Source organism: Columba livia, chromosome 2 (genome assembly GCF_036013475.1).
Source record: "Columba livia isolate bColLiv1 breed racing homer chromosome 2, bColLiv1.pat.W.v2, whole genome shotgun sequence".
NCBI lineage: Eukaryota > Metazoa > Chordata > Aves > Columbiformes > Columbidae > Columba > Columba livia.
Genome location: NC_088603.1, coordinates 160,850,522 through 160,867,952, shown reverse-complemented (window position 1 = coordinate 160,867,952; position 17,431 = coordinate 160,850,522). Strand labels below are relative to the sequence as shown.

The following is a 17,431-nucleotide window of genomic DNA, read 5'->3' as shown; positions in this document are numbered from 1 at the left end:
AGTTTGACACCTGATAGACATGAAGGCCACACGTCAGATAGAGCCACAGCAACCTTTGGACATCATAGACTAGTTTGTGTTGGAAGAGACCTTAAAGATCATTTGTTCCAGCCCTCCTGCTATGGGCAAGGACACCTTCCACTATACCAGGTTTCTCAAAGCCCCATCCAACCTGGCCTTGAACTCTTCCAGGGATCAGACAGCCACAACTTCTCTGGGAAACCAGTTCCCAAGTTTTACCACCCTTACGAAGAATAATTTCTTCCTCGTATCTAATCTAAATCTCCCCTCTTCCAATTCAAAGCTATCACCCCTTTTCCTAACACTACATGCCCTTGTAAAAAGTCCCTCTGCAGCTTTCTTGTAGGCCCTTTTAGGTACGCCACGAGTCATTCCATCTGAAAACTGTCCTCTTATCCAGAGGGGACATTCCTTTGTGTAGAAGTGAGATTCGGGGTCAATGCCAAATCCATGCCAGTGCTGGATATGGTTTGTTGCTAACCCTAAAGGCCTCCAGTCTTCAGAGCTGTCTGCAAAGTGGCTGCTGGGTGGTGAGCTCCTACAGCACTCCACTTTAGTGACCAACCAACCTTTCCAGCACTACTAGTCTGCACTCACAATGCAATTAAAGAAAACAGCACAAGGAACACAAAGTGCTACAGCACAAGCTCCACATGACCCAGCAATACGTATTTGCGGCCCAGAAACCCAACTGCATCCTGGGCTGCATCAAAACAAGTGTGACCAGCAGGACAAGGGAGGTGATTCCACTCTATTCCACTCTTGCGAGACCCCACCTGGAGTATTGTGTTCATCTCTGGTGTCTCCAACATAAGAAGGACATGAACCTGTTGGAATGAGTCCGGAGGAGGCCATGAAGATGACCAGGGACCTGGAGCACCTCTGGTATGAAGACAGGCTGAGAGACTTGATGTGGTTCTACCTGGAGAAGATGCCAATGACACCTTGTAGCAGGCTTCCAGTACCTAAGGGAACCTACAAGAAAGCTGGAGAAGGACTTCTCACAAGGGCATATGGTGATAAGACAAGGTTTAATGGCTTTAAACTGAAACGGGGTGGATTTAGATTAGATACAAAGAAGAAATTCTTCCTCACGAGGGTGGTGAGACACTGGAACAGGCTGCTCTGAGAAGCTGGCGATGTTCTACCCCTGGAAGTGTTCAAGGCCAGGTTGGACAGAGCTCTGAGCAACCTGGACTAGAAGAAGATGGCCTGGCCAATGGCAGAGGGGTTGGAATTAGATGATCTCTAAGGTCCCTTCCAACCCAAATCATTTTATAGTTCTATGAAATAGTAGAGTCTGTACCCTGGGAACCTTCAACTCTAGCAGGGATGGTGAATGAAGAGCCAAAGATCAGTGCTTGAGAGGGTCAAGCACCAAGCACCAAGGGTAATTCAGGCAGAAGTGGGTAACTCCAAGCCTGACTGACAGTGTTCAAGAAGAGACTGGACAACGTCCTCAGACACACAGTGAGAACTGTGGGGTTGTCATATGCAGGGAAAGGAGTTGGACTCGATGATCCTTGTGGGTCCCTTCCAACTCAGGACATTCTATGATAACTCCATGAGAGCGGGTCAAGTCCAAGCTGCATCTGCTCTCCACTAATCCACCCAACTCACATCAAGGCACACTCCATTTGCTCTGTAATAAAAGCCAGAGCAAAATACCAGCAAAAAGACAAGGAATCACCAAAACTGAAACAATTTCTACAGCTCTATGAAGCACTGACACACAAGCTACCACTGTTATTAACAGAGATACCCTTGATCTATGAGCCCAACCCTGTGCATGGAATACACCGTCTCTAGGTACAACTTCAGCCCTGCGGGTTTTACTCAGTAAATTATTACAGCACCACCCAATTGAAAAAATAAAATAATAAAATAGGCAGGCCCTTATTTTCATCCCCTCTCAGAAGAAATAATATTTCCTAACAGAGTTTTATCCCCAAAAATCGGTGTTTCCAAGTGCACAGATGATCCAGAAGCCAGAAAACTTGCTGTAGAAACATGGTAACTGGAGCATCAAGCTCTCAGAACCTGTTTTATTTCCAGAACCACACTGGTCTAAAAGTTATTTTGGAGCCAGATCTGTCAATTTGGATTATTATTCCTGTTTGCAACCCATGATTCTTCATGTCAGGCCAGCACAGGACAAGTGGCCAAGTGACCCTGGTTTAGCCACATTAGCCCACGGGACAGAGAGCAAAACAAAAGCCACAGAACCATTCCAAACACAAAAGCAGGCTTTAAAATACTCCTTTTTTCAAAGATCATCGATAATTTCCTTCTCCTCCTAGTCAAGGGCTTTTCAGAAAGTAATATGGGCTGTTACTACCAGACAAACAGTAGGTCACAGCAAATATATTTTTTTCTCCCTGAACATCTATTTATATATGAAAGTCCCTATCATGAAACTAATCTCATGAGGCACTCCGTCTGCAAGCTGTTTTTCTGTGGGAGACATTACCAGCTAAAACCTCTAAAACCTTTTATTGAGAATATGGTTACATCACACAGCCTTTTAACAAATGAGTGCAGGATTAAGGTTTTAAATTTCCCAACAAAGTGCCCTCACTCTTTGGCTAATGCACTCAGCAAGAGGAAGAAAAAATAAAACGGGAGGAAAACATAATAAAAAAATGGGGGACTGGGGTTTTTAAACATCAAAACCTGCATCCAGAGCTTGAATTTTATGAGAGTGAAACTGCTCTGGGGAGCTGGGGGAGGTACAGAGCATCATGAGAGCCGGGGCAGAGCGCCAGCAGGAAACAGATGTATTAAATCTTCAACACTGATACATGAACCCTGACAAAAACATTAAAAAAATAAATAAAGCGTGTATATATATATATATATATGTATATATACATATAAATCACTGTCACAGCAGTGTTCAGGTTCCCCTGCATGGAAGCAAACATGCAGTGGTCCCATCCACAGCCCTTGATACTCTCAGTGTGGAAAAACAAATAAGCAAACCCTAAACAAACAAACCAACACCGGAAAACAAACAAACAAAACAAACAAACAAAACCACAACCCCCCCCAAAACAAACAAACAATAAATAAACAACAACAACAAAATGAACCACAACAACAAAACTGCGACACACAACTGCAAGAGGTTATATTGATAGTTTCTCTTAAATAAAAAACTGATATAATTAATAGGAAATGGTTTAGGGTTTTTTTAATTAAAAAAAGTAATCATGTTATGACAGATGTTGCTTATCCCCTGCCAGTTTCCCCCCCCCTAAAGCTTTGCAATATTTTCCTGTGTTATTCTCCTCTGTGCTACCGTCCGGCAGATGCAAACAGGGTGAACTGATTGCTCATACAAGGGAAATGGTGTGTCTATATGCAGAACGAATTGGAAAATAAAATGAAATAAAAAACCACACAGAACTGCTGCTAATCTTCCCTTACAAATGGCACCTGCTATTTAGACAAGGTCCTGGGCAAACTCCAACCTGGTTTAAGGTTGCAACCTCTTGAGCTGCAGCCAGCGAGGCCAGGCTCAAGTGACTCAAGATCAGATTGATCCTTGTTTAGCTAGGTTGCGATCTCAACACTCGCACAGGAGGTTTTTTTGCCAAAGGGCTGCAGAAACGCAGCTCTCTGCTGAAGAACAAGTTTTGAAAATTATACACTTGCAAGAAGAGATCAGATTACAGGGCGAATTCGCCGCAGGTTTATAAAGCCGGCTCCCAGAGGACAGACCTAACACGAGATGTGCTTAAGCAGCCCTAAAAAATAACGTTTCCCCATCTTTTCTCGTAACAAGCGGTGCTTTTTGAAGCCTCCCCAAGCCTCGGAGAGTATATTCACGCCCAAGGGATGGCACAGAAAGTCAAGCGGCAGGGTCGGTGGCAGCCCAAGGACAATCCCCGTTGGTTTTACCTCGCTGTTACTAATTAAACAAGTGACGCCAGCAGAGCTATCGGCCCCATCTCGCACGCACAGCCGGGCTGCACCGACTCTCCTCGTGGGCAGGTCCCGGGAGAGACATGTGGCAGCGATAAATGCTCTGCCCGGTACCTCCGATGGCGAGGGGAGGGACAGGCAGCGCTTGGCTGGACCATCTTCCTATGGGTAAGAAGGAGAAAAAGCCAAAATATAGGAGAATTTGGTTAAAAGGAGTCACTGGGAAGCTTGCAGATGGAGCCAGCAGAGGAAGAAGTGATAGAGGAGTGGAGTTTGAGAGAGGAACGATGAGTTGTGTAGGGTTGCCTACGGATGGGTTGGATCAGATGACTTTTGAAGTTCCCTTCCAACTCAATTTACTCTATGATTCTGCGATGCTACTGACTCATTTCCACCCCACATCACACACCAAACCCTTCCCCATCCAGCCACCTGCCATCCCCAGCATGGTTTGATAGCCAGGATGGACTTGCACCCCCACCCATGGAGACCACCATCACCATGGACCAGATCCCCAGCTCCACAGATCATCACTTGGGTGCTTGGCCGTCCCACCGCCACCCATGGCACCCCACAGTTGTTCCTCACCTTCCGGGTGCTGCTGCTCTTCAGGGCTTGCAGGAGGACGTGGCCACTGTCCCCGTCCCCTTCCCCACCAGTGGATGGGGTCTCCTCCTCGGGGGACATCATCTCCAGGGGTGCAGCATCCACAGGTTGAGAGGGGTGGGCCCCCAGCTGGGGTAACTCTGACACACCCACAGGGTGATTCTGGGGTTCTGTGTCCCCTCCTTGGGTTGCTCTGGTTCTCCTGGCCAAACCCCACACCCTGGTAGCCCCCAAGGGGTTCAAAGCCCAGCCTTGTCCTGGGTGGGGGGGGGCTTAAACCCCCATTGGCCCCTGTGCTTTGGTGCTGCAAACCCCTGCACACCTCACATCTGGCTAGATGCAAGCCCACAGCTGGCTACTCCCGTTGCAGAGATATCCCAGATGGCGGGGGGGGGGGGAACCTCCTACAGAGCTCCCAAAAATGGGGAGTGGGGTCAAACCCCAACAGAGCTACCCTAGCTGGGGTGAAAAGTGCCCCAAAACTCAATTGCAAGAACTACCCCAGATAAGGGGTCAAACCCCTCCAAACCCCCTCAGCAAAGCTACCCCAAATGGGAAGGGGGGCAGTCTCCCTTTACAGAACTACCCCAAATAGAGGGGGAAGTCAAAGCCTCCCAAAATTCCCTTGCAAGAGCTACCCCAAATGAGGGGGTAAACCCGCCAAAACCCCTTCCAAGAGCTACCCCAAATGGGAAGGGGGCAGATCCCCCTTTACAGAGCTACCCCAAATAGGGGTGGGTCAAACTCCCCAAAACTCCCTTGCAGAGCTACCCCAGCCGGGATAGGACCCCCCGCAAAGCTCTCTTGCAAGAACTACCCCAAACGAGGGGGTAAACCCCCCCAAAGCCCCCTTGCAAGAGCTACCCCAGACCTCCCAAACTCCTTTGCAGAGATGCCCCAACTAGAGGCAAAACCCCACAGGCCTGCAAACTTACCCCCTAACCAGGGCAAACCCCACACCCCCGCGTGAATCAATCCCCGGGCCACCCCAGGAGATGCTGCCCCCGCTCACCCCTCGGTGCCCCCGCCGGCCAAGAGCGATCGCGGCGCCGGCCCCGCCGCGGTGCGGGGCATAAGCAGGGCGGCGGGGCGGGGCGAAGAGCGGATTTAACCAATGGCAGAGGGGGACGGAGCGGATCGGCGGGGGCGCTGCCCAATGGGAGAGCGGGGCAGGGAGAGGAGGGGGGAGCGGAACGGAGCTGCTCGGGGAGGGGAGGGGCGGAGGGGCTGTCGCCCGTGGCAACGGTGGGAATTAGAACGCTGATGACGTCACGGAAGGGGCGGGGCTTCTCGCCCCCTCGCCCCTCCCACTGCCTCCGCTTCCCCCCCCAGTCTGTTACCACATCTGGGGGCGCGCCCGCTCCCCACCTGGACGATCCCACTTCCAACCGGGCGCCCCCACACCGTCCCGGCCACATCTGAGTGTCGTGTCCCCCCCCCCCATTCAGTCCCTATAATCCCTGCAACCCCCTGGACTTCACACCCTTCACACACCCCCCCCCGCCCCGCGCAACATCTGGGCTGCTGTGGTGGCGGGGGGTACAATAAAGCAGCACTCACAGCGCACCACCACTCAGCCAGCTCCAGCTGCCGTCTGCCCCACTTCTGCTCCCTTCTGTGTAGCCCCTTGAACACACAACTCACCCCCCATAAAAACAAACAGCTGGATGGTGACACTGCATCTCCCACAGCTGCCAGAGCAGTTTTGTAACTCCTGTGACTTTCATTCCTTTGCTCTGCTATACCTGTCAGATGTTGCTGTATGAAACACAATATAATACAAAATTAAAGGAAAAAAAAAGAAAAGAGAGGGAAGGAAAGAGAAGGAAGGAAAGAGAAGGAAGGAAAGAGAAGGAAGGAAAGAGAAGGAAGGAAAGAGAAGGAAGGAAAGAGAAGAATCCATTTTCCAGCCAGATACAGTCAAATCCTACCCCGCTTTTTCCTCTCTGGGCCATATATTGAACCATGGAAGGGTTTTATTCTCAATCACGCCCATAAAATAAGAGCTGGGACTGGGCAATGGTGTCAAAACTGTCGAGATTTCATGGAAAAATGTCCAGGGGTTGGAAAACTCCAATTCCCAAGATGCAAATGGGACAATAAACCGTGCAGTACCCGGCACAAGGACGCTGAACTGTGTTATCACCAGCGTGTGTCATCATGAAAAGGTCCCTAAGTCTTTACTGGGGCCTGGCTTCCTTTACATAATGAAATTAATGAGACAGCACTCATGCATGATGATCCTAATCATGTCAATATGGCACAAGGAACCTGTGCAGATTCAGCTGTTTAATGAGGAAAAAAAAATTAGCCCAGCATACATTAAACCTTTTTTATTGCATGATTCTATTTTATAACTGCCTGAATATATTAAAACATTTCCACCTTTTGCAGCCAATTTCTGCTCATCGGGGCTTCCAGGATTGCATGGTCTCGAGGAAATGAGTATGTTAAGAAGGACTTTTCTCTCCCTCCTGGATTTCCCAATTTGAAAGAAGCCACTGGACGAGAAAGGTGGAATTACTGTTTAATCTGGAGTGGCAGAAATGCTTTTTCCGCGTGAATACTGTGGTGGTTTGCAAAGAGAAGTGCTTTTAATCCTGTGGCCGAACCGGGGAGTGCGTAGGAAGAGGTATTTATTCTTTTGCTGACGAGGGAGCTGCCTTCAGCCCAACTACAATTGACAGCCCACAGGATATTGTCACTGATATCACCCTCAAAAGCTCACCATAGTGTCACCAAACCTCGCAGGGACCCCATTTGCAGTCTGGTTTTCCCCAAAGATGAGCCAGACCCTCTTTGTGGTCCACACGTCCCCACTGCAGAGCCCTGGATGGAGTCACCCTGTTTCCATCTCGCCCGTTGCAAAGAGCATCTGCAAAGGGAAAATACATAAAAATATATGAAACCTCTCCTATTATTAAGAAGTTTACCCCAAGTTGTGTTTGGGTAGGATGCGTAGGCAATCTGGAGCTGGTCTAAGCTAGCACAGATTTTTCCCAGCTCAACCACACTACAAGCCCCACCATTTCATATCAAAGACATGTGAACCAGCATGGAAAACTTGGGAGAAACCTTCACCAGTCAACGAGGCTGAATAAATCTATACAAGATCCCAAGGTGAAAATGGAAGAAAAACAAAAAGACGCTGGTCCTTGGCTTGGCAGAAGGTGACCGAGAGCAAACAAGCCCCAACAAGACACCGTCCTCTTCTGCTCCCTGCCCCGGGGCTGGCTCACATCCCTTGACAACTTTTACTCATCCAGCAAGAAAGGTGGCTTGGATGCTTTTTCCTCAGTTGGGTGGCGCAATGAGGATCAAAGAGGCTTTCCCAGAGCCAGCCCTGCCTCTGGGGTTTTCCGCTCCTGGCTGCGAACCGGGCGGCATCTTCCCAGGGGAACGTGTGGCCCCGCTACTCACCGTGGCCGGGGATCTCGTTGTGGGGCAATCATGGAATCACAGAATAGTTTGGGTTGGAAAGGAGCTTCAAAGCTCATCCAGTCCAAATCCTGCCATGAGCAGGGACATCTTCACCCAGCTCAGGTTGCTCAGAGCCCCGTCCAGCCTGTCCTGGGATGTCTCAAGGGATGGGGCATCCACCACCTCTCTGGGCAACCTGGGCAAAGGCTCCAACACCCTCATTATACAAAGCTTCTTCCTCACATCTACCACAAATCTTCCTTCCCAAAACCCAGCATTTTTGGGGAAAGCTTGTATTTCTTCATGCTGTGCAAAGCCCCTGTATATTATTTCTACCAGCCCCTTCATAGCAACACTGCTTGCACTAGTCTGAGCATGATTGAGACCATTTTTAGGTCCAGCTGTGATGAGGTGCTTGATGGCAACATGGGCAGGTGAAAGTAATAAGTCACCTGCATGAATAGGAGTGGAGAGGAGTGGGTAAGGGCTTCAGAATGAGGTTTATGGCTTCTACTATGCAACACCCTGTGAGATCCAACCTCTGCACCCAGTGTTTGGGCTCAAAGACCTCTCTAAATCCAACCATGAGGCTCTGATAGGTAAGAACTAGCTGAGAAAGGCTGGATTTTGGGGCTTAATTTAGTTATCTAATTGTAGAGGGGGTATCTTCTGGAAGGAAGATTTCCCCAGGTTGTTTTTTTAGTGATATTTTTGGCCTCGTCTTTCACCTGAGCCATACAAACTGTTTTCTCTCTACCTTGACAAGGAGATGCTGGCTAGGGATTCTTCTCAAATTCAGCTTTTGGGCTAAAACTTCATTTCCCAGGGTGCATTTTGGGCTGGGAAGCTCCAATCAGAGCTGAGGGAGACTTTTTATAAGTTGCCTGGGAGGGGGCATTTCCCTTAGGGAGGCAGCTGGGCTGGGGTCTTCTCCAGGCTGGGTGGCTTTTAGGGGAGCTTGGTCCCACCAGCAGCTGTAAGTGCTCACAGCTTGGCAAAGGCTGGTAAAATATGGAGGTTTTCAATGTACTTTTTTTCACTCCTTCAAAAGTCTGTAGGGTGTCTCATAGTGCTTTGTAGCTCGTCTTCTCTCCTTGAAAAGTCCCCTTCTTCGGTTGGTGAAGGCCTCTCAGATAAAGGACCACCCTGGTGTTGTTTGGATTTTATATTTATTTCTTGCATCCTCTGAGGCCTTGAATTTACAGGGGAAACAGTGTTTTTTGGGTGGGTTGACTGCTCCAGACCATGAGGAGAGGTGATACCTGGGTGATGGTGGCCCAGCTGCCTGCTATGGTGGGGGGAATCTATCTCTATTTTGCTCTTATTTCTTGGTTGTGTTTTAATATTTTCTGCTGTTGTGGTTTTCTGGGTGTATTTAAGGCCTAGGTAATATTTGCTGTATACCCTGGGCTGTTCTAAGGGTGTGAATCCACCCCAGCACCATCCAGCCCCCATCTACCTACCTGCAGCTGTGAATTCCTATACTATTTTGGAGGATTTTCTTTTTATTTTAGCAGCAATTTTATTTTTACTGTCTCCAATGGCAGCTCAGTGACTGAGCTCAAGGTTTTTCAACTTGGTGTTCTGCTTAGGTCCTTGTTAAAGCTGAACTTGACCCTGTGGGTAGCTGTGAACTTCAGGGTTGAGATGTAGAATATCTGTTAGGGTTTTCTCTAAGAGCAAAACTGGGGTGTTACCAGCCACAAGCTGCCTCTATCTTATTGCAGTGACCATCCTTGGGGATGCTACCTTAACTCCATATTGCATCTTGAAGAGCTGGTGGATGACAGAGCCATGGGGGTCTCAAGGGCCAAGAACAGCAGCAGGTGGGTACCATGGGGGACTTCCAGGCTCATGTTATCATATTTGCTGCACCTGTCTCTGTCGGACATCTTAGATATAAAGTGGTCAGCAGGGAAATCCCTCCAAATTTCCTTTTTGGAGCCTTTTTCTGGTGCTGCTGGATATAAGGGTTAAGTAGCGTGGCATTCCACCTTGGCTTATTTCCACCGCCAAAGGGCTTGCTGCAGGTGTTGCCTGCCTGGCCTGAGTGGGATGAATTTGCTTTTGAACCCAGGAAGCAAAAGAGTGAGTTGAAGAAGGGGAAGGAGGCACCAAAGGCATCCAGGAGAAAGACCGTGAAGAAGGAACCAGAGGAAATACGACATGTGGTGCAGGTACTAGGCAGCCCTCACCATGCCCAGGTTTTGGGGTGACCCTTGTGACTGCCCACAATGTTTTGTGGGCATCACGTCTACTCCATGAACTCCCTTTACTCTTATACTGCTCTGTCCTGATGTGCAGCCCCCTGTGGTAAAAGGGGAGAAAAAGAGATCACCCAAGGCCAAGGAGAAACCACTGCAGGAAAACGTCATCAGCAGGTAAGTCCTCAGCTGGATGGGGGGGTTGATGGTGGCAACCAGGGAGATGAGCTGTGGGAATTTGTCCTCCCACCCATGCTGGATTTCCACATGTGTCCTCGACCCAGACCCAAGCATTGGAGCGCTGCATCCAACTCTGCTCTCCTTGGGTTGCTTTGATTATCAAAAAGGTTTTTTTAACCAGGAAAAACTTGTTTTCCTTCTCTGTCTCCCTTTTGGTCAAGAAGCTCCCTAAAGCAAGAAGCTGCAGAAGGGAAAGGTGTCATCTTGAGCCCCCGGGATGGGATCCAGGCAGAGGAGGAAGCTGCATCTGGATTGGTATGTGGTGGTCTCTGCACCAAAGGATTAGGAACACTTGTGGTTTGATCTTGAGGGAGCTGCGAAGATGGTGTCTTGCAACTTGTGGTTATGTGCAAGCCCCTGAAATGAAATGTTTGAGCATCTTGCATTAAATCAAAAAGTAAATTGCCTGCAGCTTGTGTGCCCTCCTAGCAGATGCATGTGATGTTGGGGTTTAATCAGTCACAGTTTGGTATTGGACCAGGAGTGTGAGCTGGCATTAACAGGATAACCAGGACATGGGTGACTCTACCGCTTCTCAGGCATAAGGCTGGGGTTCATCTCATAGTGGCAACATCCTTTTTTGAGGTGTTTGGTCTTTATGGCAGTTTCTGGGATGATGCTGGAGATGACTGTCATTGGCCATTATCATATGACCATGAGCCAACACTGTGCCCTTGTGGCCAGGAATGCCAATGGCGTCCTGGAGTGGATTAGAAGGGGGGTGGTTAGTAGATCGAGAGAGGTTCTCCTGCCCCTCTACTCTGCCCTGGTGGGACCACATCTGGAATATTGTGTCTGGTTCTGGACCCCTCAGTTCAAGAAGCGTAGGGAACTGCTGGAGAGAGTCCAGCGCAGGGCAACAAAGATGATTAAGGGAGTGGAGCATCTCCCTTATGAGGAAAGGCTGAGGGAGCTGGGGCTCTGGAGCTGGAGAAGAGGAGACTGAGGGGTGACCTCATTAATGTTTACAGATGTATAAAGAGTGAGTATCAGGAGGATGGAGCCAGGCTCTTCTCAGTGACAACCAATGATAGGACAAGGGGCAAGGGGTACAAACTGGAACAAAAAAGGTTCCACTTAAATTTGAGAAGAAACTTCTTCTCAGTGAGGGTGGCAGAGCCTGGCCCAGGCTGCCCAGGGAGGTTGTGGAGTCTCCTTCTCTGCAGACATTCAAACCCGCCTGGACACCTTCCTGTGTAACCTCATCTGGTGTTCCTGCTCCATTGGGGGATTGGACTAAATGATCTTTTGAGGTCCCTACCAATCTCTGACGTTCTGTGATTCTGTGATCCTGGCCAATTCCCCCTACATTTTGCTTTGCCCACATTAACATATTGTACTTGTCCTCTTGGCATGTAAAACCAGTGGAGATGTTTTTGTTTTTTCCCTTCTCCATGATGAGTCTCCATTCCTCTTGCAGACAGTGTCTGAAATCTCAGCAAACTCTCCTGGGTGGATGCAACTGGAGCTGCAACCCTGAAACCCCCCAAGGGTGCCTGTGGTCCACGTCCTGGTGTTGCTGGTGTTCCCAGTCCAAGCACCAGGCATTTGCTTGCAGGACTTTTGTAGAAGATTGAGGCTGTCTCTCCTGAATTTACCAACCTGATTTCTGACAGAAGCTGAAGGATTGTGAATTTGAGATCAGGCGTATTCCCAGAGAACAAAATGTATATTGCCATAACCAACCTATAATTAACTCAGGGTTGTTTTCCCCCTTAATGAGTTAAGCCAGCAGCTTCTCAGCAGCAGCTTTCAAGAAAAATTCCTGTGTGGTTTTAGCCTCCCTTGAAAGCCTTCAAAAGAGAAACTTGGGGAAACCAGAATTCATAACGAGAGCCTCGATGCTTGGCAAGCATTGGGTGAAGCTGGGATGGGTTTTGGGGCTCTGCGTGGGTTGGATGTAACGTTGCACAGCCAGGAGCAGAAGAACCTGGCTTCAGCTTTGAAAACAAGTATGCAAACAGTGTGATATTTCTGGTGGCCACCATGGGTCAGCTCTGAGGGCTCAGAGTCCCCTCTGAGCTAATTTTCTTCTACGTCCTGTCCCCATTTTCCCTATGCTTTGCGTTTTCTTTCTTCTTGCCCTCTGTTCACCTTTGTATTTCCCACCCTGTGGCTTTGCCCCCCACTTCTCTTTCCCTCCTACCATCTGCTACAAAGAGTCATTTAATCTTCTAAAGACCAAGCTGGCATGGATGCACATAAGCTGTCATTTGAAGCATCTTTGTTTTGGAGCTCTCGCATCCCTTCTGTTGTCCTGGACCAGTGTCACTGGTAGCAACAATGCATCTAATGAGCAAGGTGTTTGAGAAGGGGTGATAGTTTTAGTGTGTTTGCTCCAGAAAATACCTTTTCACTGTTGTTGGAAGTAAGACAGGGATTTCCTAACCCCATAAAACCTCAACACTCTCTTTGATCTTGAAGACCCTGCTGTTTTAGGCTTTTGGTTTTTAGCCAAGATGGCTTAGGTACCAGAAGGTGATGTGAATGGGAGATGGGTACTGTGGCCTGGCTGGCTGCCATCTCAGGGGCTGGGTAATTGCTTGGGGGTGATGCTGCTTTTGGGATACCCGAGTCATCTCTGTCTTTCTAACACCTTCCAGATCAAAACTGTGAATCTCTTTCAGGAGACTGAATCAACCCACAACCAAGGGCCATCAGTGGGGCTGGGAGACTCCTCAAGGTATGCTCTGAATGTTTTTTGCACAGAGAACTGGAAATTTGTGCTTTATTTTTCTTGCCATGGGGTTGTCCAACCCTGGTTTTCCCTCCTGTATCTCTGAGACCACCCTGTTGCTGATGCCTTCATGGGACAACCTGGCATGCCTTGGTGCCTTCCGTGACCTTAAAGCCTGCAAAAACATTGCAAGTGGAATTTGAGGCCTCATTCTGGAATTTGAGGGCAGTGAGGGAGGCTCCTGGTCCCAACCAACCTCCCCAAGGATGCTTGAGTCAGCAGGGCGCGATCGCTCAGATGCACATACCTACATAAATATGGAGGTAGGCGGTGGGGAAACGCTCTTGGGGACAACCAGCCTTGCAAAGCCTGGGAAAAGGGTGTTTCTTTCCCTTGTCCCATGCTAGATCTGGGCAGAGATAGGAAGCTGCATTCATTAAGCTGGCCCTTAGCAGGCTAATCCTCTCTGTCTTAGAGGCGGGGGCTTTAATGTCCAGTGAGAGGCCTCTAATAAGACCTTCTGGGGAAGGAGCCGATCCCAAAAGGTGGCAGGACTTTACCTTCTTAGTCATGGATCTGCTTGTACTTGGCTGCTAATGAGATTGGGGGGATGAGTATGTTTTACTGGGCCATTTGCCTTAATGAATTTAGTGGAGTTTGTGTAATGCATGCTCCGGTTGAAGCATCTGGCCCCTGTTTTTTGGGAACTTGCTGCCTGCACCTCAGGCAAACTCATCGAATCATAGACTAGTTTGGGTTGGAAGGAACCTTCAAAGCTTGTCCAGTCCAACCCGTGCCATGAGCAGGGACACCTTCACCAGCTCAGGTTGCTCAGAGCCCTGTCCAGCCTGGCCTGGGTTGTCTCCAAGGACAGGGCATCCACCACCTCTCTGGGCAACCTGGGCCAGGGTCTCAACACCCTTGGGGCAACAATTCCTTCCTCATGTCCAGCCTGAATCTCCCCTCTTTGAGTTTAAAACCATCACCCCTTGTCCTATCACAACAGGCCCTGGTAAAAAGGCTGTCCCCATCTTTTTTATAGGCCCTTTTTAAGTACAGAAAGGCCACAGTGTGGTCTCCCCAGAGCTTCTCTTCTCCAGGCTGAACAACCTCGTCTCTCTCAGCTGAAGGCTTCCCTGAGCCCTGTGTTGCTCTGATGTCCCACAGCCTGGTAATTAAGCATCAGCCTAAATGAAATTTTAGAAAAGGACCAGATATCTTCTTTTCTATTACAGAAACATTATATACAGGAAGGTTTATCTAAAAGCAGAAATTGTGGCTTAATTTTCTTTGTGCTCATCTGGACATGCAGGAGAGCCATCACCACCTTCCTTGGGAGGGGAAACCTGGCTTTCCAGCTCCCTCCTGGGTGGCATCAGGACAGGTGGCCATGCTTTCAAACTGGCCTTTCTGAGCGGTGCCAGGAGGAGGGAAAGTCTGGAAATGGGTCAGACCCATGGACTGGTGCAAGGGCCTAAGCTCAGCTCCAAGTTTGCTTAGCATGGACTGGAGGAATGTGACTTTGGTTGCTTTCCATGTGCTGCCCTCGCCTGCTGGCCTGTGGTGTGGGGTTGAGTTTTTTTGGTGTTTTGTTGTTGTTAATGTGTTGTGTTTCTTTGTTTGTTTTGTGGTGGTGCTGATCACAAGCTCGGAATGTGATGCTCTGCAAGCCTGTTGGGCATCTCACTTGGTTGGGACAGGGCAATGACCCAGCAGGGGCATAGAGTCATAGAATCATTTTGGTTGGAAAAGACCTTTCGGATCATAGAGTCCAAACATTTACCTAGCACTGTTGAGTCCTGCTCCAGCAAGGAGATTGGACTAGATGATCTTTTGAGGTCCCTTCCAATCCCAAACATACTGTGATACTGTAAACCATATCCCAAGAACCTCATCTACTTGTCTTTTAAAGCCCTCCAGGGATGGTGACACCATCACCTCAAGCCTGTGGAGATGTAGGCGCAATCTACAAGGTGTAGACTTGGTTGAGGCGCTCTCTCTTAATTTCTTACTTTTTTTTTTTTTTTTTAACATGAGCAACTCAAAGATGAGGTTCCCAACTTCCTGTGTGGCTTGGAGAAGCCTTGTGAGAAAATATTTCATAGGGGGCGTATTAGTGCTTTATAATGTCTGAAAGTCCTGCAGAAGTCCCAAAAATTCACCTGACCTCTCTGCTGACCATGGAAACGTTCCCGTGTTCCTCACCCATATAGCTTATGGTGGAGGTTATGGATTTGGATGCTTCTTTTCCTGCATCCTGTCGCATTGATGAGGTTCTGTCCTTCACTATTGTACCAATGTTCAGGTTGGGAGGGGACTAGGTGAGCCTGTCCTCAGAGTCTCAGGAGATAGAATCATAGAATCATTTTGGTTCGAAGAGACCCTCAAGATTGAGTCCAACTGTTAACCCAATGCTGTCACTAAACCATGTCCCTAAGAATCTCATCTACGTGTCTTTCAAACCCCTTCAGGGGTTTGTGATACCCCCTTCAGGGGTTTGAAAGTGGTGAAAAACACCACTGCCTTGAGCAGCCTGTTCCAATGCCTGATAACCCTTTCCTTGAGGAATTTTTTTCCTAATATCCAATCTAAACCTTCCCTGGTGCAACTTGAGGCTGTTTCCTCTTATCCTATTGCTTGCTACATGGGAGAAGAGACCAACCTCCCCTCGCTACAACCTCCTTTCAGGTAGTTGTAGAGAGCAAGGAGGTCTCCCCTCAGCTGTCTTTTCTCCAGGCTACGATACATCTCATCACAAGGTCTCCTCCTCTAGCATGTCCACAATGCTCAGCCTGTTGTCATTTATCTCCTGGTTTCTGCTGGTGTTGCCCAACATTTTGGACAGGTCCCCTTTGTGTCTCTGGGGACATTTATTTGGGGCCTCCCCCATTTTGGTCTGGAGACCTCGTGGTCCTGCTCATTTGAGCTTCCTCATCCCACAAGCTGCACCCTGGGGCCATGTCCTACCAGGACCAGTCACTGCTGCTTTGATACCTCCAGCTGTCACAGCACCTATGTTCCTGCCATGCTTGAAGAGAAACAAGGGCTTGTTTGGGAGAAATCCCCTAATTTTGCATGCAAGTGGTGGAGGTTGCTGCTCACCAATACAGTGAGAAATATCTGTTCTTTTGCTGTAGGTCACAGCACAAACTTCGGAGACCAGAACTCGGAGCAGGATGGCAACTTTCGGCGACCAAGGTTGGAGTTGGCGTAAGAGACCCGAGGAATTATCACCCAGACCTCATCCTGCATGGCACATGCCACTTATCACCTCTTCCATGCGCATGGGATTTGGGGTAATCTCTCTCTCCTTTCCCAAGTTCAACTTTTCTCCCCTTCTGGCTGCTTCCCACAGGTCCCAAAACCAAGCGATGGTGTTGCTGGTGGGGCTGCATCCCTCTCTGGAGAGCCTGGGGCTTTGAAGATGGATGCGGGGGTCACCACTATGAGGAAAGGTGAGGAGAAGGAGCTGGACCCCCCTGTTCCACAGCAGCAAGGTTCAAAGAGGAAAAGAGAGAAGAAGCAAGAGCAGAGGAAGCAGCAGGAAAAGAAATTGGTGGGAAAAGGAGGGAGGAAGAAGGCTGAACTTGAGGAAAACCCTGTGGATGTCATGGAAGGTGTTGAGGAGGAGGAGGGGGTTGATGGAGGCAGGAATCAGGCAGGGGGATGGAGCAGAACCAAGCGAGGGAGCAGCAGCACCCAGGGATGGGGTGATGGGAGGAAAAAGCAGGAGAAAGGGAAAGCAGAGAAGCACAAGAAGGCAAAAAGAGATGAGGTGGAGAAGATGAGGAAGAAGAAAAGAAGGGAAAACACACTTGAAGAGGAGCAAGTGCTGGAGAAGACGGATGAGGAAGGAGAGAAAGAAGAGGGAGAGGGACTGAAGGAGAGAGATGGGAGAAAGGAAAGTGAAGGTGGAAAAGTAATGAAGGAGGAAGAGGAGGAGGTGGATGCTAAAGGGGATGAAGGATGGGGAGAGACATGGAGTGCAGAGGTTGGGCAGGAGATGGAGGAAGATGAGGTGGGGGAGGGAAATGTGTCAGGGAAACAGAAAAAGCGGAAAATCAAGGAGAAAAAGCCAAAGGAGGAAATGGAAGAGAAGGAGAAAAAGAGCAAAGAGAAGAGTGAAGAAGAGGAAGTTCCAAAGAAAACTCAGAAGAGGAAATCTAAGGAAGAAGGAGAAGAAAAGAACAATAAAAAGGCTAAAAAGGAAGAGAAAGAGGAAGAAAAGAAAGAGTCAGAAAACAAGTGGAAATGGTAAGTGCCGTTTGTGCCTTTGGCCTGTATGTGTGTCTGACACCGATGCAATTGGGGTTTTAGTTTTATTCCTTCTGGTAAA

The 17,431-nt window shown here is 48.8% G+C and overlaps 2 protein-coding genes across 8 annotated transcripts in view; one reads left to right on the top strand and one right to left on the bottom strand.

The window, feature by feature from the left end:
- The window catches only part of RHPN1 (rhophilin Rho GTPase binding protein 1), a 38,014-nt gene extending 32,380 nt beyond the window's left edge, over positions 1-5,634 (bottom strand). For 2 of the 6 annotated variants that reach the window (XM_065054605.1, XM_065054607.1), the window contains exons 1-3: positions 5,567-5,634; positions 4,537-4,694; positions 3,925-4,110 (exon numbers count right to left, since the gene is read on the bottom strand). In XM_065054605.1, coding sequence (XP_064910677.1) covers positions 3,925-4,110; positions 4,537-4,638 — 288 coding nt within the window. In that variant the 5' untranslated portion in view covers positions 4,639-4,694; positions 5,567-5,634. The other 4 variants (XM_065054609.1, XM_065054608.1, XM_021290105.2 and 1 more) reach the window with 4 other exon arrangements.
- A 2,838-nt stretch (positions 5,635-8,472) lies between these two features.
- LOC135578718 (cilia- and flagella-associated protein 251-like) lies at positions 8,473-17,359 on the top strand. 2 transcript variants are annotated; one of them, XM_065054601.1, is made up of 8 exons: positions 8,473-8,573; positions 9,702-9,800; positions 10,052-10,151; positions 10,279-10,355; positions 10,583-10,673; positions 13,046-13,101; positions 16,233-16,293; positions 16,451-17,359. In XM_065054601.1, the coding sequence occupies exons 2-8, from the start codon at positions 9,769-9,771 to the stop codon at positions 17,351-17,353; spliced, it is 1,320 nt and encodes a 439-aa protein (XP_064910673.1). In that variant the 5' UTR covers positions 8,473-8,573; positions 9,702-9,768; the 3' UTR covers positions 17,354-17,359. The 2 variants fall into 2 exon arrangements, with proteins under 2 accessions (XP_064910673.1, XP_064910672.1); XM_065054600.1 differs by having other exon boundaries at positions 16,233-16,305.
- The last annotated feature ends 72 nt before the right edge of the window (positions 17,360-17,431 follow it).